This window comes from Hibiscus syriacus, unplaced genomic scaffold (genome assembly GCF_006381635.1).
Source record: "Hibiscus syriacus cultivar Baekdansim isolate YM2019G1 unplaced genomic scaffold, ASM638163v2 tig00018093_pilon, whole genome shotgun sequence".
In the NCBI taxonomy this organism is placed as follows: Eukaryota; Viridiplantae; Streptophyta; class Magnoliopsida; order Malvales; family Malvaceae; genus Hibiscus; species Hibiscus syriacus.
The window spans coordinates 119,504-144,653 of record NW_024062429.1 but is presented as its reverse complement, the minus strand read 5'-3'; the positions used below and the strand labels follow the sequence as shown (position 1 = coordinate 144,653).

Genomic DNA, 25,150 nt, shown 5'->3' with positions numbered 1-25,150 from the left:
TCGCTAAATCTCAAACTTTACAAAAGCATACCCTTTTAACAAAATAACAACAAATTAAGCCTTACATACACATACAAAAAATTAAAGACTTCACTAGGAAGAAACCCCAAAATGCAGTGTATAAAAAAACAAACCGTACAAATCAACCAACTTTTCCCCATAAATTCTTGAACTTTACCTCAATTTTCTCACCAATAAAGCACCACAAAAGAAACCCAGAAAATAAAATCATGGTTTATATTGCAGGAGGATGAGCAAAGGTTTCAAGTATCTGGTTGAAGCATCAGCTGCTGAAGCTGAGGCTATTAGTGCAACACTGGCTGCTGCCAAGGCACGGCAAGTTAATGGGGAAGCTGAACTTCCAGATAGGGATCGAGGGGCAGAGGCTACACCTGTGGAAAACAAACATCTACCTCTACTACGATGCCTGATTCTGCTGGGTCAAATAATGCTACTCCAGCTGGAGTTCGGCTTCACCATAGAGCTGTCAGTATTGGAAAATTTGGTCTACACAACACTGGTCTCAAGTCAATATTGTCATTTTCTGTTATATAATTTTGCGTCCAATGTTCATGTTAACAGATTGTCGTAGCTGCTGAGACTGGTGGAGCTTTAGGTGGAATGGTCAGACAGCTTTCAATTGACCAATTTGAAAATGAAGGCAGGCGGGTTAGCTATGGAACACCAGAGAATGCAACTGCAGCAAGGAAACTCTCAGATAGGCAGATGTCAATCAGTAGTGTCCCAAAGAAGGTACCGATTGCATTTTTTGGCTTAATTATGAAATGTCCTTAAGCTTCTTAATCCTTAGCTTAATTTTATGAAAAGAGTAAAGGGGGAAAGCGGAAAAAGATCAAAAGCAGCAAATTGTTTCGTTTGTGATTATATGTAGGGCAGATTTCATTACCAAGCTCGCGATGCATTTCATTGCCTTGCAATCTTAAGCCAAGCACATCAGCATTAAAAATATTATTTGTTATTGATTTTTCTGATAAATTGCTTCTGTTATTCGTTTTATGTGGCTTGTAAAGAATACATCCTCAAGTTTCTCTAGTTTTTATTTAATTACATTTACTGGACATAAAAAATCTTCTTTTCCCCTTGAATATTCCAGTTTAATAATCTATTTGTAATACTTATTATGGATTGAACCTTTGATTTGTTTTTCTATTGGTCACCGATATAATAATGAAGTTATAGCTGATAAAAGTTTATCAATTTAATTGCATTAGTCTTGCACTGATGCTCCTGCTATATCTTTCAGAATCTTTAAAAGATTAATTCATCAATTTACAATGGTGCCTGCACCAGGTCATTGAACATCTTTTGAAGCCTCGTGGTTGGAAGCCTCCAGTTCGCAGACAGCTTTTCTTAGATTGCAATGAAATTGCAGATCTCTGTGAAAATGCTGAAAAAATGTTTTCGGTCGAACCAACTGTTTTACAGCTCAAGGCTCCTATTAAGATTTTTGGTGATCTAAATGGACAGTTTGGGGATCTCATGCGCCTTTTTGATGAATATGGTTCACCTTCAACGGCTGGGGACATTGCGCAAGTGATTTGGTGACAAAATTATCATTTTCTGAAGGGTTTTTACTGACATTTTTTACTATCTATTATTACTGTTGTCTTCTTATGTGTAAGGTGCATCTACAGTATGGCACCTTTGTGTTTCATCGGCTTGGAGACCATTACTCTTCTGCTTGCTTTGAAGGTAAATTCAGAATTTTGATGCCTTGATAATCTTCTTATGCTTACTTTTATTTCCCATTGAAGTTGAGATGAACCGAGATTTTCATATAATTCATTAACATAACAGGTTGAGTATAACGTACATTTAGTTCGGGGGAATCATGAGGCTGCAGATATCAATGCACTTTTTGGCTTCCGGATCGAGTGTATTGAGCGCATGGCATTCTATCAGATGCGATAGAAAAACGTTCTGCTTTTTGTTTATAACAGTTATTCACAAATATGATGGTCTATGTTACAGGGTGAGAGATGGAATATGGGCATGGCATCTTGACGGTCTACAAATCATGTGGAACAAATTGAGAATCTGCAGCGTCCAATTACAATGGAAGCAGGCTCGATTGTTCTTATGGATTTATTATGGTCTGATCATGTTACTGTTTTTCTATTTTGATTAAATATAGGATTCATCGCTTTACCAATTACATTTTACTGTCGATTCTACCCTACGTCTGACCCAACAGAGAATGATAGCGTGGAAGGGTTGCGACCAAATACTAGAGGTCCGGGGTTGGTTACTTTTGGGGTTAGTGTGTTACTTTAAAACTTCGGTTAATTTAATTGAATGCTGGTTTGCAATTGCATTTTCTGCTTACATAAATTGTGTTTCCTGTTGCAGCCTGATCGTGTCATGGAATTCTGCAACAACAATGACCCTCAGTTGATTGTTCGAGCTCATGAGTGTGTTATGGATGGCTTCTCAGGGACATTTAATCACTCTTTTCTCAGCAACCAATTATTGCGGTGTGTCTTTGACCCTGCTCTAATACACATACGGTGTCTCAGCTCGACAGACCATTTTAGCCTTTTAAATTCTGATTCGTGCTTGTTTTTTAAGGCACTGCTAACAATGCTGGTGCAATCCTAGTTTGGGTCCGACGCCTACTAGAGGTCGTCCTCAAGTAACAAACGATCGAGGCTCTCTCGCTTGGGTGTAGGAGACCCTTCCACTTGTTTCTATAGACTCATTCGGTCTCATGCAACCACCTGGAGGGGATTCTGGTATATACAGGCATCCCAAATCTGTAATTTGTCAGATTAAAAGCCAATTTTCACCACATGATATGCCTCGAGATTTATGAAAGATGCTAGCTCGGGAGTTAAGTTGCAGGTATCGCAGCTGAACGTTTAGATCTGGTCTTCTCCCCCTGTGAATCGAGACTGGTGGGTTGCATCCCAAATCTGTAATTTGTCAGAAAAGCCAATTTTCACCACATGATATGCCTCGAGATTTATGAAAGATGCTAGCTCGGGAGTTAAGTTGCAGGTATCGCAGCTGAACGTTTAGATCTGGTCTTCTCCCCCTGTGAATCGAGACTGGTGGGTTGTTCTTCATAAGGGTTGGTAGTGTTGGGCATTTTTCACATTTAATTACATATACATTATTCCAGGTTTTCGGTGTTGAGTTGATGAAGAGATACGATTGTGGGCGTCCGTTGTATCATAGAGGTTTTGATTGCTGTATTTTTCTCATTTATTTCAGCTTTGTACAATGTAATATTTGTGTTGAGGCCAGTTTATTTCAAATATTAATTACTTAAAATTATCAAATATTAGATCTTGCACCTATTTACTAATTTACCACCAAATACAAAGCAACTTATGATTATGGAAACTGATGATGAGCTTATATAAATAACGAAAACTAGTAGAAAAAGGCCACATCACTATGATGTTTCTGATTTAACTCCGTCAACGTTGAATGATCAAATTGAAAAGTTTTTAAAGTTTAGTGATCAATATAAGAATATGATCGATTCCATCCGTACCGTCAGTAATTTCACGTAAATAAACTTCATGTTTGTCCTCTACAAAACGATCCCTCACACTCACAGGGTTAAATGGTGGCGCCCTTAATCCGAATATAATAAAATACCATATACTACATTATAAGAGCACAGAAAACTGAGGGTTCAAAAGAACTCGTACAAATGAAGCTATCCATTTGTATAAAGGTTAATGCCGGTGGCAACATCTAGGGAAGGGAAAAGAAACAGCTTGGTTCTTTTTTTTTTTCCCTTAAGCTATGTTTAACATTATTATTTTTTAGCCATCCTGTTGTTTCTGTTTGGCTTAAACTAAAAAAAATACTTACACTATGTTATTTTTTGTTGTTGGGTAAACTACATGTTTGGTATCTGAACTTTACTCTCTATCTCTCATTTCACTCATTGTATTTTTAGTTTTTTTTTAATTTACTCATTGAATTTTTATCACTCCGCCGTCAAATAATTAATGACGTTATGACATTGCAATATTTAAATCAAAGCGGCGGCGTTTTAGTCTTTTTTTTCTTCAGGAATTCAAAAATATGTCGTTTTGATGTAATTTTCCATGTCACAATGTCGTTTAATTATTTAACGGCGAAGCGACAAAATAAATTCAATCTATAAAGTTTAATGAGTAAATTGATAAAAATTGAAAGTATAATGAGTGAAATAGGAGAGAGAGTAAAGTTCAGTTACCAAACCTGTTATTTACCCTTTTTTGTTTTAGGTATCTAAATTATTTTTTGATCAAGCTAGGTATTTAAACTATTCTATGTAGCCACCTTAAGTACCTCAACTATTTTTTGATCAAAATAAATCCCCAAGTTATATCCTTTTTTGCTTTGAGCCCCTAAAATATTTTTTTATCAAAAAATACCTAATTTGCATGACCTATTAACATCTTATAGGTCAAAATAATTTTCTAACTGAAAAAAATATTAGGATTTGAAATAATTAAATATAATTGTTTAAGTACCTAATTTGACTAAGCAATAGTTCAAATACCTAAAGCATAAAAAGAACAAAATTTAGGTACTTATTTTTTACTTTAAACTATAGTTCAAATACCTAAAGCAAAAAAAACATAATTAAAGTACTTATTTTTACTTTAAGCCTTGCTGAGTGATAAAAGAATAAAATAGTTCAAAGTTTAAATGATTAAATTTTAAAAATTTAAAAGTTTATGATTAAAACAAGAAAATTGTGAAAGTAGAGTGATGGGAAAGTGTAGTCTACCCTAAATGTGTTTGTAATTATAGGACTAATTTTGCAAGACTATGTAATTAAATCAATGAATTAACATAATTTTAATTATTCCTCAACAATTGTACAATTTAATTAACAAATTGTTATATTAACTTCCAATCCATATAAAACGCCGGCATGCTTTTCCGGTCCGTCATTGACGAAATAGACGTCTCTCATCTTCTGAAACGTGTGCCATGTCAGCAAAGAATTGGACCCGGCTTGGTGACATTTCCCGACCGCCCGATTCACATCCAAGGTCCGAGCGACTCGGTCCAACCAACCGTACAAGTTGTTGCAGAATCTCATCATATGTTTCAAATCGTAAACTTTGTTACCGAACAACGGAAACCTCTGCTGTGCGGCGTTTAAAAATGGTTAAAAAATGGTGTGATCTGTTAAATAAGTGATCGGTTAAAATTTAGATTAATTATGTTATATCATTTAACCGAAAATATTATCAAGTACAATAATATATTAGGTAACGCTTATATAATGTAATAGATAACGCTTATATTGATCTATTTTCTAACTAAACAGGTATATTTAAACCGGTAACATTGCAAATTTACCTATCACATTATAATTATAGGTTTTGATAAATTTGGAATTGATACAATTTTAAATGTTCGACACTTTATGCATGTATCTCGTTGTGCTTTTATTTTGGGAAAAAAAGTATCGACACATATTTAAATAGTATCGATACATAATATAAACCTATTTGCTAATTAACCAATATATTTTTACCGATTACATTGTAAATTTACCTGTTTCTGGGTTTTTGTTCTTTGAGAAACTGATAACATGGTAGGTTTCCCAATGTTATTCTTTTGTTACTGCAAAGTTTTGGTTATTTTCTTACTGGGTTTTGCTTAAAATATCCAACTTTTTGTATTAAAAAAAAATATCCGGTAGCGCTTTACATGTTTTGTCATTTATAGACCGGTTTTGTCATTTTTTACTTGTTATATTGTTATGGATCAATACATTTTTATAAAGTATCGACACTTTCAATATATCTGATAGCTCTTTATCAGTTTTGTCATTTTTTTTACCTGTTATATTATTATGGATCAATATATTTTTACCAATATATTGTTATATTGTTATAAAGTTTCGTCAGAAACTCGACTAATCTCTCGGGCAAGTTTCGTCTGGTCAGGATCTTAACCAAGTACCCGAAATCGTACGCGCTGTGAAAAGTCACCCAGCTCATTGAGTCGTTGCACACGAGTCCCGACGACATCATCAGTTCGGCAAACCGTACCGAGTCGATCCATCTCCCCCTATTCTTGTCGAAATCGATCCCCTGCCGTCTCAAGAGCTCGATGGAATCAGGCGCGTGAGGGTCACGCTTCACGTAGAAGTCGCGGAAGTTGAATTCCCAGATGAATCGAGTTCCGTCGGCGGATCCGAGGTGGGGCAGGTTGCCGGAAGAATCGGAAGGGTGAGGCCGACTTGGATCAGGTTCAAAGCATCAACGTTGGATTTCAAGGTCTTGTAGTGATAGGACGGCCAGAAGTGAGCGTAGTATGGCCTGGCGATGTTGAAGTATGGTGACTAGCATTCGCTGGTCCACTTGTTCATAGTAGCTTCTCCTAATGTTTGTGGAACGTTCTGGTCCAGTGTGCAACAGATCACTGTCTGTGTATTTACAACAGTTGGTTATTACTGTTAAGCAGTTAAAATTTTGTTAGAGCAGTTGTAGTTCAGTTAGTCTCTACATTCTTGTTGAACTTTGTAATTTGCTAGCTATATAAGTCATGTAAGATTGAAAGAATAAATATAAGAGAGTATTACCTGTCACCAGCTTTATCCTCTTTCTCACGGTTGTTGAGCTCTCTCAACATGGTATCATTCGCTGATATATCCTAGGGTGTGCTTCCGCTGTTCCTTTTCCATGGATCACAATACCTCGTCTACAGCCACTTCAATGGAGTTCTCGTCAAGGAACACTAAAGTCTTCACCAATAAAAGAGTGAACGTCGTGCTTGATGAAACTAATTTTCTGTTGTGGAAACAACAGATTCTGCTCACTGCAAGAAGCCATCGCCTTGAAAGAATGCTTAATGGTACGATGCTCCCACCTCCAGAAACATTGGTTGGTGATGATGGTGTTGTAACCGCCAATGAAGAACATGAAGAATTCTTGGCTCAAGATAGTGCATTAGCTTCTTGGCTGTTTTCAACAATTAGCCCTCATCTTTTTCCACAATTTGTTGGTGCCGAAATGTCTGCCCAGGTATGGAACAAGGTCTTTCAATTCTTTGCCAATCGCTCTACCACTGCAGTCATGAGCCTACACTACAAGCTCCAATCCCTCAAGAAAGGAGGAGATAGCATGCGATCTTATCTCACAAAAGTGAAAGAAGTCACTGATGCCTTGTACTCTTGTGGAAGCCCAGTGGCAGCATCTGAGCACATTGCGAGTATTCTCAAGGGCCTCACAAGGGAGTACCAACCCTTTATCGCGGTTATATCTGCTATGCGTGACACTCTGTCACTCGACAATATATGAACAATGCTTATTGACGCTGAAACTCAGCTTAAAGGCTTTGATTATCAACCTGACTCCTTACCTGTTAGTGCCAATCTTGCACAAGGAAAAGGCGAGGTTGAATCATAAAAAAAACCAAGAAAAGCAGCAGTCTCGGTCGAATCACTCGTCCTACTTGCGTGGTAGGTCTCGTGGCAGAGGCAGGACACGATCGAGAATTCAATGCCAACTGTGTGGCAAAATTGGTCATCTAGTAAGCCAATGTTAGCACAGGTTCGATGAAGACTTTTCTGGTATTTCGATTGAAGATCACACGGCTGGCTCTGACTCCTCTAGAGCATACTATGTTGCAACCAGTAACAATGAAAGCACTTGTTCTTGTTGTAATCATAGCAGCGCACATCGTGGTGACAACAAGAGTACTACGAAAAGCCAAGCTCATGCAGTATCTACTGGCCATGATCAGTGGATAATTGATTCTGGTGCTACACACCATGTCACGCCCAACGAAGCCTCCTTAACGCCTCACTCGAGCTATGCTAATCCTAGTAAGTTGATGGTAGGAAGTGGAGACTACCTACCAGTTCACTTGGTTGGTAAGGCTGAGTTGAATACTTCTTCTAGAACTTTGGCCTTAAGCAACATTTTGCATGTTCCATCAATAACGAAAAACTTACTTTCTGTTTCTAAGCTTGCTAAGGAAAACAGTGTGTTCCTCGAATTTCATGCCAAGACATGTTATGTTCGAGATGAGGCCTCCAAGATGGTTTTGCTGCAAGGAGAAGAGTGCAATGGATTATATACGTTCAAAGCAAGTAGACATAAATGCCAAAACAATGTAGTTGAAGCACAAACTGCGATAGCTTCCTCTACAATCTCAGAAATATGGCACAGAAGACTGGGCCATCTAGCTCATGACACACTTGCTAAAGTTTGTAAACAATTCAATGTCAAAGCATTAGATGGTATTAATAAAAACTGTATTGCTTGCCATCTTGGTAAAAGCCACAAGTTGCCATTTCCTTGCTCGGACAGTGTTTATGACAAACCGTTTGAACTCGTTTATTCAGATTTGTGGGGACCTCCACATGTCTCATCCAATGGCTTTAGATTCTATATTTCATTTGTTGATGCTGTCACACGGTTCACGTGGCTGTATCTTCTGAGGACAAAGGATGAAGCCTTAACTGCATTCAATCTGTTTCAAAAGTTAATTTAATTGCCACACAATTTGGTGCGTCAGTCAAAGCTCTCCAAACTGACTGGGGAGGTGAATTTCGACTCTTGACCAATGAGCTGAGCAAAGCGGGTGTGGTTCATCGCGTCACCTGTCCCCACACGTCCGAGCAGAACGGAGTAGTGGAACGAAAGCACAGACATCTTGTCGAGATGGCCTTGGTGTTACTTGCACAAGCATCCATACCTATCAAGTACTGGTCCTATGCTATTCAAACCACTGCACATCTTGTAAACAGGCTTCCTTCAAAAGTGCTTCTGCACAAGTCACCGTTTGAGATGCTATATGGCAAGCCACTAGACTACAGTAGCCTGCGAGTGTTTGGGTGCAGGTGCTTCCCACACTTAAGACCGTTTCTGCAACACAAGTTAGAGTTTCAATCCCAGCCATGTACATTCTTGGGATACAGCGCGCAACACAAAGGTTTTCAGTGCATGGCAAGCAATGGGCGAATCTATATTTCCAGACATGTTGTCTTTAATGAAAATATCTTTCCTTTTAAAGGAAACTCTGATGGAGCCTCGCTTACCACTCCAATTGGGAACACCTCTCGGTCGCTCAAACTGGTCACTAATGTCACCAGATTAGAGCCTCCACGAGCTGATCATAACAGACTATCTTTAAGTGCTACCAGGAGCAGCTCAGTAAGCAGTCCACAAAGCCCAATTACCAGTCAAGATGAGTTGAAAGCTGTGATTGCCCCTGCGGTTCCTGCTGATGATACTCATGAAGGTTATCAAGATGAGTTATGTTCTGAACAAAATGTGCATAACTCTCTCGATGACACTGAAGATGAAGTACAAAATCCAGTAGTAAATGATGGCACTGAAAATGAGGTTGCTCGGGCCAATAACCACCCAATAATGACTCGAAGTAAATGCGGTGTGTATAAACCCAAAACTTACCTAGGAACTGTTGTTGATGATGTTCCATGCAGTGTACATGAGGCACTTAAGTCTCCCAATAACCACCCAATAATGACTCGAAGTAAATGCGGTGTGTATAAACCCAAACTTACCTAGGAACTGTTGTTGATGATGTTCCATCAGTGTACATGAGGCACTTAAGTCTCCAGAATGGAAGGCTGATGTTCTTGAAGAATACAGTGCGTTACAACGCAATGGGACTTGGGAACTAACCAAGCCACCTAGGAAGTTGATAGGTTGTAAGTGGCTCTTTAAGGTCAAGAAAAATCCTGATGGCACTGTCCATCGCTACAAGGCACGACTAGTGGCGAAGGGGTTTTCTCAGATTCCTGGCTATGATTTTCGGGACACATTCAACCCTGTAGTCAGGTTCACACACTGAATGTCTTACTATCATTGGTTGTAACCAACAACTGGACCCTAAGCAGTCGACGTGAATAATGCCTTTTTGAACGGTGACCTGCAAGAGGGGTCTTCATGCAGCCGCCGCCTGGGTTCGAACAAAATGCCCCCGATGGAAGCAAACTGGTGTGCTGCCTGAAGAAGGCGGTTGTATGGGTTAAGGCAAGCACCAAGGAGCTGGCATACTAAGCTTCGAGATAGCTTGCTGAGCATTAGGTTCAAAGAATCGAAAGCATACGTGTCTTTGTTCATTAAGAAGGATGACCAACATTATGTGTACCTACTAGTTTATGTTGATGATATCATTATCACAGGCCACTCGAGTGACCAAGTCAATGAAGTAGTTCGGTTACTGAGTGACAAATTCTCCCTAAAAGACTTGGGACAGCTCGCATACTTTCTGGGAATTGAAGTCAAACGAGCTAATGGCTACCTTGCACTCTCACAAAAGAAGTTCATCTTGGAGCTCCTTGAGAAAGCTGATATGCTGAAAGCATCCTCAACACCAACTCCGATGGTGGCATCTACCAAACTACGTTGTGACGATGGAGAACTCATCCCCGATGCTCAGTTCTATCGCAACATTGTTGGAGGGCTGTTGTACGTGTGTCATACAAGACCTGACATTGCTTTCTGTGTTAACAAAGTCGCCCAATTCATGCACGCTCCACGTCAATCCCACTTGGCTGAAGTTAAGCGAATCCTGCGGTACTTGGCTGGCACATTGGATTTTGGCCTAACTTTCATTGTTACTGGAACTGGTATGAAGGTGGCTGCCTTTGTTGATGCCGACTGGGGAGGCAACCTCGATGACAGGAGGTCAATTTCTGGGCACAGTGTGTTTGTTGGAAACAATCTAGTTGCATGGAGCTCAAAGAAACAAAAGTCTGTGTCGAGATCCACCATGGAGGCAGAGTACAAGAGTGTTGCTGATACAGCCGCAGATGTGGTATGGGTTGGAGCCTTGTTGTCTGAACTTGGTATATGTCAGAAAGAGGAGCCTGTCATATGGTGTGATAACACCAGTGCAGTAGCTCTCAGCGCCAATCCAGTCTACCATGCTCACACCAAACACGTTGACCTGGATATACATTTCGTTCGCGAGAAGGTTGCTGCCAAACTGATGAAGGTCAATTATGTTCCAGCTGCTCATCAGATTGCTGATGGATTAACAAAGCCTCTAGCACGTAATGCCTTTGAAGAATTTCGTGCGAAGTTATGTGTAAAGCTGTGTTGAGAAGAAGGAGAGGAGAGAAAGCAGGAAGAATGTTGAAGTATGGTGACTAGCATTCGCTGGTCCACTTGTTCATAGCAGCTTCTCCTAACGTTTGTGGAACGTTCTGGTCCAGTGTGCAACAGATCACTGTCTGTGTAGTTACAACAGTCGGTTATTGCTGTTAAGCAGTTAGAATTTTGTTAGAGCAGTTGTAGTTCAGTTAGTCTCTACATTCTTGTTGAACTTTGTAATTTGCTAGCTATATAAGTCATGTAAGATTGAAAGAATAAAATATAAGAGAGTATTACCTGTCACCAGCTTTATCCTCTTTCTCACGGTTGTTGAGCTCTCTCAATAGGCGAGGGCCAGTTTCGGACGGAAAACAACACCCGGGAACTCGATGTCCATGGAAATAAAAGGGTGCTCGTCGATCACTCGACTGATATACTCGAACTCCGATTCCAAATTATCCGACCAAACTTCCCTTATCATTACATGTTCCGATGAAACCCTGTCGGAATCATGAAACCCCATGTCGGGAAGTCAACAAAGTATATTACAAAAAAGAAAAAAAAATTGGTGTTTGAAGGGAGGAGGAGGAGGAGAAGGAGAAGGAGGAGGAGTGTGGGTATATATCAGATAGGGAGGGTTTTTGAAGATGTTGCTTGGAAGGTGGTGAAAGTGCGAGAGAGTTGGAGTGTGGGTGCCGCCATCGAGAGCAGAAAAGGAGGTTCAACGCGTTTGGTCATTTTTTGACCCACTGTAGGGGGGAAGAAACAACCTACACACACGACGACTTGATACCAATCCATGTTTTTTTTAATATTTCCCCATTTCGTAGATTTGTTTTTGTTTAATGGCAAGTGGCAAACCTAGTTGGTCCATGGGGACGCTCTTCCTTTACATGCTTCAGGAACCACAAGTTTAAAATTGAAAGGGTCAATGTCCTCAGAAACTTTATCAAGTCCCATGCATATAACAAAGATTTTTCAAGTGAAAATTTGCGGCCAAATAAAATACAGTGAGTTCAACAAGATGGGGACGAAGAGAAGAATGGAGGATTGACAGTAAATGATATACAACAGCTGAGGCTTCAATGACCAATTAAAATACATAGCGTATATATTTTGTATCTCAGTGTATAAACACTTAAATGAATAATATTATATATATTAACTTAAAAATATGTTTATATTGACTTATTACATATATTTTATTATTAACTTAATTTAAAAATATTTATTTTTATTTTCATTTAAAAATTTATTTTTTTGTTAAAATTTATTTAAAAGTATAACTAAATTGAGAGAATATATGATTATACTAATTATCACGTCACATGTTCTGTTAATTGTTAACAACAGTTAACTCATGTAACCACATCTTAATTAAATAAAACCGAAAATAATCATATCTTAATTAAATAAAAATGAAGGTGATCGTATATTATTTTTTTTGAAACCAATAACAAAAAGTGGACAAAACACAAACATAAATAATTATACGTGTAGTTAACCGATAAAATTATTATGATTCTAAATAAAGTTCAACATAATTCTACCACTTACTAGATTGACTTTACAACTTTCCAAGATATGTCACATCTTAAATGATTTAGGGAATAAAGTTTTAAAACTCTACCAAATTATCTTTGCAACACTTCCAAAATCACTCTGATTCAATCAGGAATAGAACCAAGATTCTAATTTAATATAGTAAAGTATAATTAATCATAGAAAATGGAGGGACAAAGTATAATTAACCAATAGAAAATGAAGAGGTAAAATCAAAATAAACTAAAATTTAGAACCCTAATTTAATATTTTTCCATATATTTGTTTAATAACAAAAAAAATGGGGGGGGGGAGGGCAGTGGCCCCGGAACAAAGGGTAGCTCCGATCCATCGATTGGACCCTAAAGTTTGAACCCTAAATCTAATCGTGTGAGTTTGTATATTACTCAGCCTGTGGTGTATAATTACGTCATGTAAATTTGACAAGATCCGTAGTGGCCGCTGCAACTGTGCAGGTATCTCCAAACCAAGAACGAAAGCATGAACGGTAGTGCCCAGCTAACAAACCTATAGCAAACATGCTCTCTATCTTGCCAATTCATAGCTTTTTTTTTATACTTCTTGAAATCATTAACTGTTTGTTCTCAACAAAATTAGACTAACATACGAATCCAATGGAATAAAATCATCCTCTAATTATTTTTATAGAATTTATGGTGATTTTCTAAACTTATTGTTTATAACACAAATCTGATCATATTTCACTAACTTATATTTTCATCTTATTCACTAATTCTATTATCATACCAAATGAACATAAATGCATGAATCACAAAATTTCATAACATTTATGAGTCACTTCTTATCACAGTAAATTTATCACTGGCTCATCGCAATCCAATGTTTGCACGATATCATAAAACAAATTAAATATTCACTCACCTAGAGTCTTTAGCTTGCAACTTTCCTTAGAAATTAACATTTCATCCTTAAGCTCTCCTTATCTTTAACATTGCTTGATCTTGATTTCAAACACACAATCTAAATGAACATCATTTACAAAACATGTACATTTCAAACCACATGTTAGGATCTCACTAACATAGGCACACAATAGAAAATAAATTCCTAAAAATCTTTCGATGCTCATTCGATACTAATTCCATGTCACAACATAAATATTGACTTTAACACTTCATGTTGACCATTCAAGTCCCTTTTTATCCAAATTCACATAACATTTTTTAACTTTCCATTTTAACTACTAGTTATGAATTCTTTTAGAATTCATCTCAACTTTTCTATTTTATTTTAAATAGTCCTTTGCCCTTTTAATTCAATTCAGATCTCAAACAACTGAATTAAATTTCCAGCATCTAATTTACAGCCCAATACCTCAAAAATTCCATTATTACCACTTAAGTCACAAACTTTTTCAATATTTGCCATTTATTACTCAAACTTTGACAACTTCCCAAAATAGTCAAATTTCACATTCTAACACCAAATTCATCACTCTAACATTAATTTCCAACACAATACTTCATGTATTGAATAAGTACACATCAACCTCATAACTTTTCAAAATTATCGAATAGGTCCCTTAACTTTCTCAAAATTAAAAATTGGTCCAAAAAACTTTCTAAAACTTGTAGGATCCTTCTTACATCATTTCTAACCCTTGAATAATTTTTCCATATTTTTCTCACTTTCAAAAGCTTAGGTCGAATGTTAAGGGGGTAGGGTTTCATGATTTCTTGATTTCAATTTTATTTGAGCATGAAATCAGCCTCTATTCAACATTTTAAAACCTCTACAATCAAACTCCTAACTCAATTTCATCAATTCACAAACTTCCCCTAATTTAGGATTTAGGCCAAAAATCAATATAGCATTTCTAGGTGGTTTTGATCATCAAACAAGCTTAGAAATGATTCAACAACCTCAAAGTCCATCATAAATTCATAAAACCTTAATATAAACATAAACCCTAAAATTTGGGAACTCAACATTCAAGCAATATTAGTATGCAATACTGGTACCAAATGATAGAGCTCTTCAAATATGACAATTTTCTATTTCACGGTTTGATCCAAAATCCAAAGAAAATTGCTCAAAAATGAAAAATAAAATTTCTTTTACCTAGGTCATTTATTTAGCTTAAATTAATATAAAATTCATTTAATTAAGAAATGCCAACTTTACCATTATTGAAACTTGATAATTACATTCATACCAAGCCACATGCTGATTATCATCTTCAAAAGTCAAGATGAACAAAATATTATACCCTTGACAACTTTATCCATGCAACTTTCCAATAATTTCAATCTTGCCATTTTCATCCAACAGTCCAAATTGAACATGGAAATAAATTCTCAAATCCAATGGTTAATATTATTTTATATCATTTTAAAATGTGGAAATAATATTTCTAAGCTTTTTAATATCGTTCAAATTTTCTCAAAATTTCTATTCGATCAGATTTATCGAATTTTTATCAGACTTTAACACTTTATATCTTTTAACATAAATTATAGATCAAAAATCTGATTTCGATCAAAACATCATTCTTGGGATTGAACTATTCATTTATGAGATCAAAAAACCTAACTTTTGAAAATTACACTTTTGGTCCTTAAACTTTAGAAAATTACCCTTTTGTCTCTTGAATTTTTCCAAACTTTATACTTTGATACTAAACTTTCAAAATTTACATTTTGGCCACTAACTAACATTTGGGGTATTACTATTTAGTTGGTGTAGGAGGGTAATAAGAATGGACAACGATCGTCGAATAGGAACAAAATGCGTAGTTGAAAAAACCTTTCGTCAGTGGTGCTATATGCTAAAATGATGACAGAGTCGTCATATGCTGAAATATCGATTGAGTTGAATGGGTAAATGTATGTGTTGTCAGCGGTGTTTGATGCTTTGTAGGTGGCTCTTGTGTCGTTCCCGATATTGAGGGTTGAGTGTGCTTTCGTCTACAGGGTCGGTTTTGGGCCTGTGCGGGCTGCTCAATCGCACAGGGCCCAATTTTTATAAGGGCCTCCAAATTTTTTTAAGTCTTTTGTATATACGTGTATTTAGGATGTTTGACCCAAAAATGTTCAAGTCCACGACCCACATTATTTAGAGAATAGCTTACTTTGTCTTTTACTTTATTACATGAAGATATTTTTTAGCACTATTTAACGTTTTCTTATAGTTGTAATAAATTTTGAAATATTAGTGAACTTTATATATCTAATATTTTAGTTTTAAAAGGCTTATTTTACTGTTATGACATAGGGCCACCAAAATTTACAAGACGACCCTGTTCGTCTACTCCGACTTACACCACGTTGTGTCGAAGGACATTGCGTGGACAGACGGTTTGGGGGAGGCCTATAAATTTCTCGCGCTCGATCCTCCTCGTTTAGTATATGCGACATCTCATTTTGCTCGTACCACGACATGTAATCATCTGAAACACCATAGGCCAAGATGGGATCATAAACGAGCTACCTAACGAGCCTCGCCATCTACTGCATCACCCAATCCACATTATACACCTCCCAATTAACGCCCATCTTCCCATGTCATGTTAGGTGATGTAAGGCATTGTCCAAGGTTGTTAGTGGTGGCAGAATTGTTTGGACACGGCCAAATTGCCACAACACGCGATCAACAGGATGCCACTCGATGATCTCATAGACTATCAACGAGATCACCGACATATAAATGTGTGAACTGTCACGTACCATACCAATAAAAAGATTTCCATCAACATGTAGCCCAAGATGGTATGCGACATCTTCAAGGGTAATAGTCGTCTCCCTACAAGGAAAATGAAATGTGTGCGTCTTCAGTCTCCACCGTTCAATCGACGTGTTTATCAATGGAGGGTGTAATTTCGTACCACCAGTTACAGTGCCAATGTAATCAAAACCGGTTTCGTTGAAGTATGGAATAATATCGTCATTAGGGGACGAGAAACGGTTGATAAAATTCATCAACGAATGTTCATTTCCCTTCAAATAAATAAATAAATAATTTAGAAACAAACAAATAAATTCGAAATAACTAATTAAACAAACAAATTAATTTAAAATAACTAAATAAATCCAAAATAAATAAATAAATTAAAATAATCGTTATATTTTCCCGCCAGAATGTGCATACATGCAGAATATCAACCCTCAGTAGTCTCGCCATAATAATATGAGGAGAGAATATATGAGAGAGAGTTTTTTTTTAATAAAGGTGTAAGGAATTCAGGTGGATGGGTGGCCTATTTATAATGGTCCTCATACTAACCATTACAGACGTAGATATGAAGACAGCATATGAAGACTATTCAACTATGTATTTATTGATTTATTTATGCAGGCATTGTATCTTATCTTTATTTTTAATTTTCTTACTACCGGAGGTCTTCCACGGAAGCTGCTCTCAATCTGGCGTTGGGGGCAGCCTACTACCTCACCTCCCCCTTACCTCATTGCATATGGGAATAGGGATTTGTTGTTGTTGTTGTTGTTACACTTTCCCCAAAGTGAGGGGATGTACCTCGCATTATACAAAGCGCGAGGTACGAGGAATCTTTTCAAATTTTAAATCTTGAAACTTATGCAAACGATAATTTTTCAATATCTCGGATGTCTTGCGTTCTGGGAAACGTAATGTACTAAATAATCATATTAAATTGGGTAATCTGAAAACTGTACAATACCTCACATCCTATAAAATGTGAGACACATTCTTGCGTTAAATAGGATGCGAGGTAGTTCTACTTATGCAGTTTAGGGTTATTTTTCTAAAAAAATATGTTAAGGGGTTACTGTTAAAAAAATTAATGGGAGCTTTTAATATAATATTACCCATTAAAAGTGTTACTATTTGACTTAAAATAACATTTAAAATATATACAATTAATGTAGTAACAGTAAAAATCCCTAAACAATTAACATAAGCTTAATACCAAAATAAATGCTCAAACTATATCGCTTTTTCTAAACCGGTGCCTAAACTAATTTTTATCTCATCAAGTTGGCTAACATTACAAATGTTACCCATTTAGATGTTTGGGCCGTCAACGACGTTAATTTCTGCCGTTAAGTGACACATGTCACAATCTAGTATTTTGAAATTTATTTTTTAAAATAAAATATTAAAAATATTATGATATTTATATAAAATAAACTAACTTTTCTAATATTATAAAAAAAAACCCCAAAATCCCAAACCCAAACCTTAATCCGTTGTGGCCACCCTTTCCAACCACGATCATTGCCACTGACGTAGTCCTTGCCATCCTCCTACTCATACACCGCCGTAGTTTCAGTTGATTGGCAGTCAGAATTACGTGTGATTGCGATTTTAATCCTAGGGTTCATGCGGTTTAAAAAGTTGATTCGTTGTCGATAGGCCGTCGGTCGGTCACGATTTCATGTGGCTTTTGGTCGACTGGGGGAGGGAGGTCAGGTGGAGTTTCATCGATGGCAAAAGGCAATTGATGTAGGTTTAAGGGTTGAAATGAAGGTTTTCATGCATACATGCATACATACATCTAAATTAATAAACTAATTTATAATAAGTGTGTGTGTATTTGAGATTTCAATATTGAGGAGATGGGTATTATTACAATTTCTAAAATTCTTCAGATTTTAATTGTCATGAACTCGTTCAAGTAAATTTGTGCTTGCAATCTAATACTGTTCTTAATAATCACGATTCAATAAGAAAATTTTAAACCCAATTTTCCCTTTCGTTGCAAGGTGCAAATTAAGGCGGGAAAGTGGAAACCGAAGGTTTATTTCAACGAGTTCCCTATGTTCTTACATGAAAACCATACATTTGAATTTGAAAAGAAACAATAGCTAAAACAAAACAAATAAAACCTCGAGAATCTATACTCGTTTCTTGAGAAGAATGAAGAAAAACAAGGGTCCGATATTTTATTTAATTATATATCCGGGACATAATCCTACTTAAGAATCGAAGTTGAGTTCAACTTTCGATATCTACAAATTTTATTTGTTGGACATAATTAGATAAACATAAAATGAAAATAAAACAAGCAAGACCCCTGGCTAGACTTCTTCCGTTTCGGTTCTTTGCCCATTTAGTGTTCTCTTCATTAAGAAAATCAAAGAAAACGGTACTCTTACATTGAGGGCACTTGGGATTAACCTCGGATAACATAACATACATGAAGCATCGAGGACATCCCACCAGCATCAACGTCGACGTTACTTCCAGACGACTACCCCAATATTCTGATGAATCCCCGTAGCTGTTGTCGACCTCTGAAGATAGACATGAACTTCCCGAGGAGGAAACCAACATGTTTGGCGATCCAACTCGGTGGTTAGCCACCCTGGACGGTGTTAAGTTCACCACCAAATTTAGATTTGGGCTGCTTGATCTTCGACTCATTATTTTTTAACTAATTATCTTAGATTTGGGCGGTGTTAAGTTCCCAAAATAAATATTTGTATACAAAATAATATAGAACAACTTTAAATAACTTTACAACTCAACTTTACAACAGGGTTTATAAATATACATGCTCTTCAAAACTTAAGACGTACTCTGATCAGCACTTGGTCTGGACCTCGTTCGCTCTAAGACTTCCTCGAAAGCTCCACCTAATATGCGTAAGGAAACAAATTACAAACGCTGAGCTAACTAGCTCTGTGTCACACTAACAAGTCAACTTAAAGTGCCTTGCGCACTCCCTAATGATATCCAGACTGATTCTATACATTCGAGACTACTAGCTTTTCTAAAGGAACTAGGATGTCTTGATCGTTTCCCGAGCATTCAAAAGAGGTTAGTCTTATTTCACCCTACTTTATCTCGTTTCTACGTTTGAAATAAGCATTATTACTGCTCACTTGTAGTTATTTGGAAGAAATTAAGAGCTTTTGGGAAACCTCACTTGCCTCTATAATTCATCTCGATTTTACTAGCTTTTCTAAAGGAACTAGGATGTCTTGATCGTTTCCCGAGCATTCAAAAGAGGTTAGTCTTATTTCACCCTACTTTATCTCGTTTCTACGTTTGAAATAAGCATTATTACTGCTCACTTGTAGTCTTATTTGGAAGAAATTAAGAGCTTTTGGGAAACCTCACTTGCCTCTATAATTCATCTCGATTTGAAGCCCATAACATAACCTTGGTATCGATATTGGCCTTACAGTATCAATCTCTCTTAAGTATCGATACCCTACCTAAGGTATCGATACCCCAGTGCTGATTTGCCTTGAAAGAAAAGGGAGAGTATCGATACTAATATAAAAGTATCGATATTGGGACCTTGGGTATCAATACTCCCTAGAGTACTAATACCAATATGGTACTCTGGAATCTCGATCTCGATACCAAGCCCTTCGGTCTCGATACTGAACCCTCAATATCGATAATCCTTTAAGGGTATTGATACTGCTCTTTAACAACACTTGATTTTATGCCTGAAACATGAACAATATCGGTATTACTTCTTGCAGTATTGACACTCGCCCTTAAACATGCCCTATTTAGGCACAAATTAGTTTCTTAAACTCCCTAATTTTTCTACCTTGAGGCTTCCCAATTGTTATTAAGTCTTATGTGAATCATAAGGGTCATAAATAAGGCTTTAAACATGCTAAAATAACTTTAATAAGAATCTACCATGACAACTTGCTTAGCATGCTTCAAACTCAACTTTCTAGCTATAACTCATTTCTAATGATCCACAACTGGTATGAGGAAGTTGTGAGTGTGTTACCTGATTTCCCCTTGCTGCTAAAGCCTTTCTCAAATTCAACTAGGAGACATTTTTTCCTTTATCCTTGCTTTTGAACTTTCTCCAACCTCCTTACTAAATATATTACTTTTCAAAAATAGAATACAAAGACACTCGACCCAAAAGAACTAGTCTACCCATAAAGAAATTGCGAGGTAGATCCATCCCACATCATATTCTATTGATGTTTGATGCTATTTTTATTTCAAGAGTAACTAGAGATGCTCTGCTCATGTGGCATGAATCATGACTGTCGATATCATACCCATAAATATAAATTTAAATTATATCGATTTTATACCTATATCAAAACCAAATTGGATTTTGCTTCAGTTGGTATCGAATACAATCTGTACTAGTTTTTATTGACCCATATGAATAGTAATCACCAATCAAAGATCTGGTCGCACAAATATGTAAAAGCAGTCAGTTTACACTAACCCTATAAACTCTACCAACCAACCAAATCCATCGAGGAAGACAAATTGCTAGAGTTTGTGTTTTCAACATCAAGTAAATGGTGACTAAATCAGAAGAAGACCAAAACCTCCTAAACAATAGACCGAAAAACAAAACTATAGAGCCCAAAAAACTATAGTACCCGTATTCTCGATTTCGTAGTCAGGAATTATGTGCATTTAGCAGTGCCCGGTGGACCTTGTCGATGAATTGATTGTCCTGAAACATATGCAGTGCTGGTTAGATGCATGGGGGAAAATGAGTAGTGGAGCATTGCAGATGGATGTAAAACTAACCTGAACGAGAGCCAAAAGAGCCTCCCGGACTTTTTCTCGGCTGATAGATAACCCATAGTTTTCAGTGGGAACAGGTGCAGGAGTGAGTGATGGTGAAGGAGCGGGTGGTGGAAAAGGTTGAAGCAACGGTGCACCGTACAGGCGTGGTAGACTCAGAGGAGGGTTAAGTAGAGGAGCAGTTGGTGAAAATGTAGAGACGGGTCGCACAATCTGTGGAGAAGTGGAAGGATGCAAAAAGAATGTTGAGGGCTTTACAAGATTATTATGATTGCTTCCCGATTCATGTAGTGGCATCAACGGACTAGAAGATGATAGAGGATATGGTAGTATTGGCACTGTAGGGGAAGCGACAATTGCTGGGCTAGAAGTTGCAGGCGTTGCAGGCATTGCAGCAGAACATTGGTAAGGTTGTCCGTAATTCACTCTATTTGAAGCACTTCCAATGGTCATAGCTGTCTGCAACATGTAATAGGACTAAAATATAGCCACCCATAATAAATGTTGTCCCTATGCAATATCTAAAAAGACAAAACGGGCGCAAAATAAAAGGAAACTATCAGCGTTCGTTCATTTATCTTAGTGAATAAACATATGATCAATTAAACAATTAGATTTGGTGTGCTATACTAGGATGCTTAACTACAGAATATATCATTGCGGTTAAAGCACAGAGGAAAAACCCTAATTAACTAAGAACAATCTGTCATGATAGAGCACACTTTACAACAAAGCAACCAACAAAACAAAATTATAGTCATAGGGTGACACAATGTTCTATATGCACTTATGCAGAGGAACATATTGTATGCAATCATAGGGAAGAATCAAAATGCACTGGAAAAAAGAACACTAAGGAAACATTGACTAGGAAATTGCATACACTGAAGAAATTCACGAAGGCAGGATCATTGGGGACAACTGCAGCATTGGATGCAGTTGACGATGATGGCTCCAAGGGACCATCCATGATGGCTCCAAGGGACCATCCATGATGGCCATTGTTGAGACAGCCTCCAGTTCTTCAAACTCATTGAATTTATGATTATTACTGTTACTTGGAAAGTTGAAAAAAGCAGTGAAACCCAGAATATCGTGGAAGTTTACAAAGCATATATAATGGCATCACAATTCGAACATTAACCATTCATTACAGTTAAGATTTTACTCGTTTGAAAAGAAAGCTTGAAAATTGGGCATCTCAAAAACAGGATTTTCTCCTATACTAAACCAAAGCAAGATGCAGTCCTGAAAAATCATAATAATCCAGCACCCATTTGGTAGAAGAAAAATGAAAGGTTCAGGAGTCCACCATTATAGTTGACTTAAGGCAATTTAGAAGAAAAAAAACTCTTAAGAGTGGTGATGGATACAGCGAAAGAAAAGTACCAAATTGAAAAAAAGGTAACACATCAAAACTAATGAAGTGATTTCAAATGCTTGGAAACTGCAAGTTTGACTGCAAAACTCAAAATTATCGTGATTTCAAATGCTTGGAAACTGCAAGTTTGACTGCAAAACTCAAATTCAAATTATAAGGCACAAGGAGATAATTCAATTTGGTGATGTATACGCTGATAACTAAGCATAATGCTAATTTTAGGAAAACGAGAAACATAGTGTAAGCAATAGAAAAAGTGGGGACCATAATGCTTACCCTTTTGCTGATGTTACCTTTGACTTCTGGGGCACCTTTGAGTACGCATTTAGGATCCTGAAGATGCCAAAACACATAAAATGGCACAAATAAGCGGTAAAAATATCAAAAAAATTTCATCATACAAACACGCACAAAATCAACCACATACACATCAAACCACCAATGACCGGAATTAGGCACAGAGAAAAGACTTATGTACATTTGTCTTTTGTCAAAGCAAAACAAATGACAAAAACAATCAGTACCTGCTGAAAAGATTTGCCACCTCCTCGAGTTCACCAGCATCATAAACAGATACCATTTATTTCCTGAGAAGCTTGCGGTATAACAGATATTTATCCTGAACTTCATACTCAAAATCTCCCAAGAGATTTTCCACCAAATTATCTGTTTATCGAAGGGGCGTTGAAGCTTATTAGTACTAAAATAAGCAAAACTTTATTAAAGCTTAAAAGACTGCTTCTTAGTTTAATCTTCATTCTCACCAAATTGTGTAAAAAAGATTGATTATTTATGAATCAGGCATTTTCTGTTCCGGTTTAAGTTCAAAGCACACAATTACTAAGCATTGATACAAGAAGATCAAGAACAGCATGGAACTAACCGGTATTGCGTCTATTCATCACAATAAACTGAAACCTAGTTTGCGTATTCCTGAATTATGAAACGGAAATAAATAACTTCAATTTGAAAAAACAAAAAACAAAAGAAAATGTACAGATTATTAAAGGAAAAACCAAAGTTACCTCTTAACGACAAAGAGAGATCCTTCAACGTCTTTTCGGCTCTAAATAATCAACAAAAAAAGAAGCAAAAGTTGAGTGTTTAGAGATTAAAAAGAAGGCTTTATAAATAATAAGAAATGAAGGAATTACCCATTGGCTAAGGTCGATGTTGAACTCATAGAAGGCAACATGAGTAGCGGTGATGAGAATTTCCTCTACGAAAGGATCGATGCGACGGAGGACCGTTAAATTGAGGAGTTTCGTGCTTTGTTGGTCCAGGTTGGGCATTAATTTCCCGAATTGCAGGTGCGACATCTTGGATTCTTTTTTTTTTCCTTAAAAAATTAAACTGATAAACCCTAACTAGATTTGGACGGAGATTTCGACCTTTAGGAGAAAAGGAGGTGAAAACAATAATTACTCCATTTCATATAGATAAAGTAAGAAAGAAGGAATTAACGGTGGGAAATGATACTAACCGGATCAACTTCTTACGCAAGCTTTTTTTTATATACATTTTGAATGGATAAATTACAATTTTAATCACTAATTTTTTTTTTTAAAAAAAATTATTTACTAAACTTACGATTTGGTCAGATTTTATTCCTATTTCGGGGCATCATACATCTGCAAATAAATATATACGAAGAGGGAGAGCGGAAATAAATATATACGAAGAGGGAGAGCGGGTCTGCGATTTTTTTCACGTTCTTTTAAAAGCAAAAGCTGAAAGGATGAGTTACATAAGTATAAACAAGAGGAGGGTGGCAACCATGAAGAACCCACGGCAGCTCCGCTCACTGCCTGAAAAAAATCACCAAACTGTTGACGGAAAGGTAACCAATTGGTGTTTGAGTTTCCGTGATGAATCGAGAGAGACAAGTGGATAGTTATACCTTAAAATTTAAAATTGTTATATATTTTTTATTAAAAATATGTTTTTGTCTTTTAAAACTTATTAAATCTATCTTTTTCTAAATTTTTTAAAATTCTCTCTTTAAGATAAAAATCCTACGTCCGACATATGGATATAAAGAGTGTTGATTTTACAGCATCAAGGATCACAATGAGAAGCCTCGGCGTTGTTGCAACTGGACGAATGATCATGCAGATTATGGAGGATGGCAATGAAAATAGAAGAGAACCGCTAAGTATGGAATTTGCTATCAAGAAAAACTTGTAAAATTAAGCCTATCTAACTACAAAATAATCTATCTAAATAGGTTATCAATTACACGATAATTTATTTACAGATTTTACTTTTTATTATTCACAAAATCATTAACGTCATATGATTTAAAGAACTCTTCTAAATATTCGAACTTTTATATCTCTTCTTTTTATATTATGATATCATCTTTAGCGATTGTAAATTACAATTACTTGTAAAAATTTAAAATGACGTATTATATATGACCACAACTATCATTTTTTTCTATTTCAATAATTTTGTGTGGTGAACATGAACATATTATGATAAAAATAATAATCATAATAACCAACTTCAAATAGCATACCCCATTTTAAGTTCAAAAATATTATAAAGATGAGAGAAAAACTTAAAATATTCTCACAAAAATAATATTAACAGAATATACATTGAGTCTTCAATAAATTTATTATAAAATATAATAAAAAAGGCAAAAAAGTAAATAAAAAATAAAAAATCTCCCAAA

General features: G+C 36.5%; 1 protein-coding gene and 2 pseudogenes across 1 annotated transcript; 2 read left to right on the top strand and 1 right to left on the bottom strand.

The window, feature by feature from the left end:
- The first annotated feature begins 54 nt into the window (after positions 1-54).
- On the top strand, positions 55-1,581 carry LOC120209101 (annotated as a pseudogene).
- A 75-nt stretch (positions 1,582-1,656) lies between these two features.
- LOC120209064 (serine/threonine-protein phosphatase BSL3-like) lies at positions 1,657-2,657 on the top strand. Its single transcript, XM_039208141.1, has 6 exons — positions 1,657-1,713; positions 1,819-1,911; positions 1,993-2,011; positions 2,156-2,277; positions 2,371-2,434; positions 2,590-2,657. The coding sequence occupies exons 1-6, from the start codon at positions 1,657-1,659 to the stop codon at positions 2,655-2,657; spliced, it is 423 nt and encodes a 140-aa protein (XP_039064072.1).
- An 18,297-nt stretch (positions 2,658-20,954) lies between these two features.
- On the bottom strand, positions 20,955-23,939 carry LOC120209099 (annotated as a pseudogene).
- Between the last annotated feature and the right edge of the window lie 1,211 nt (positions 23,940-25,150).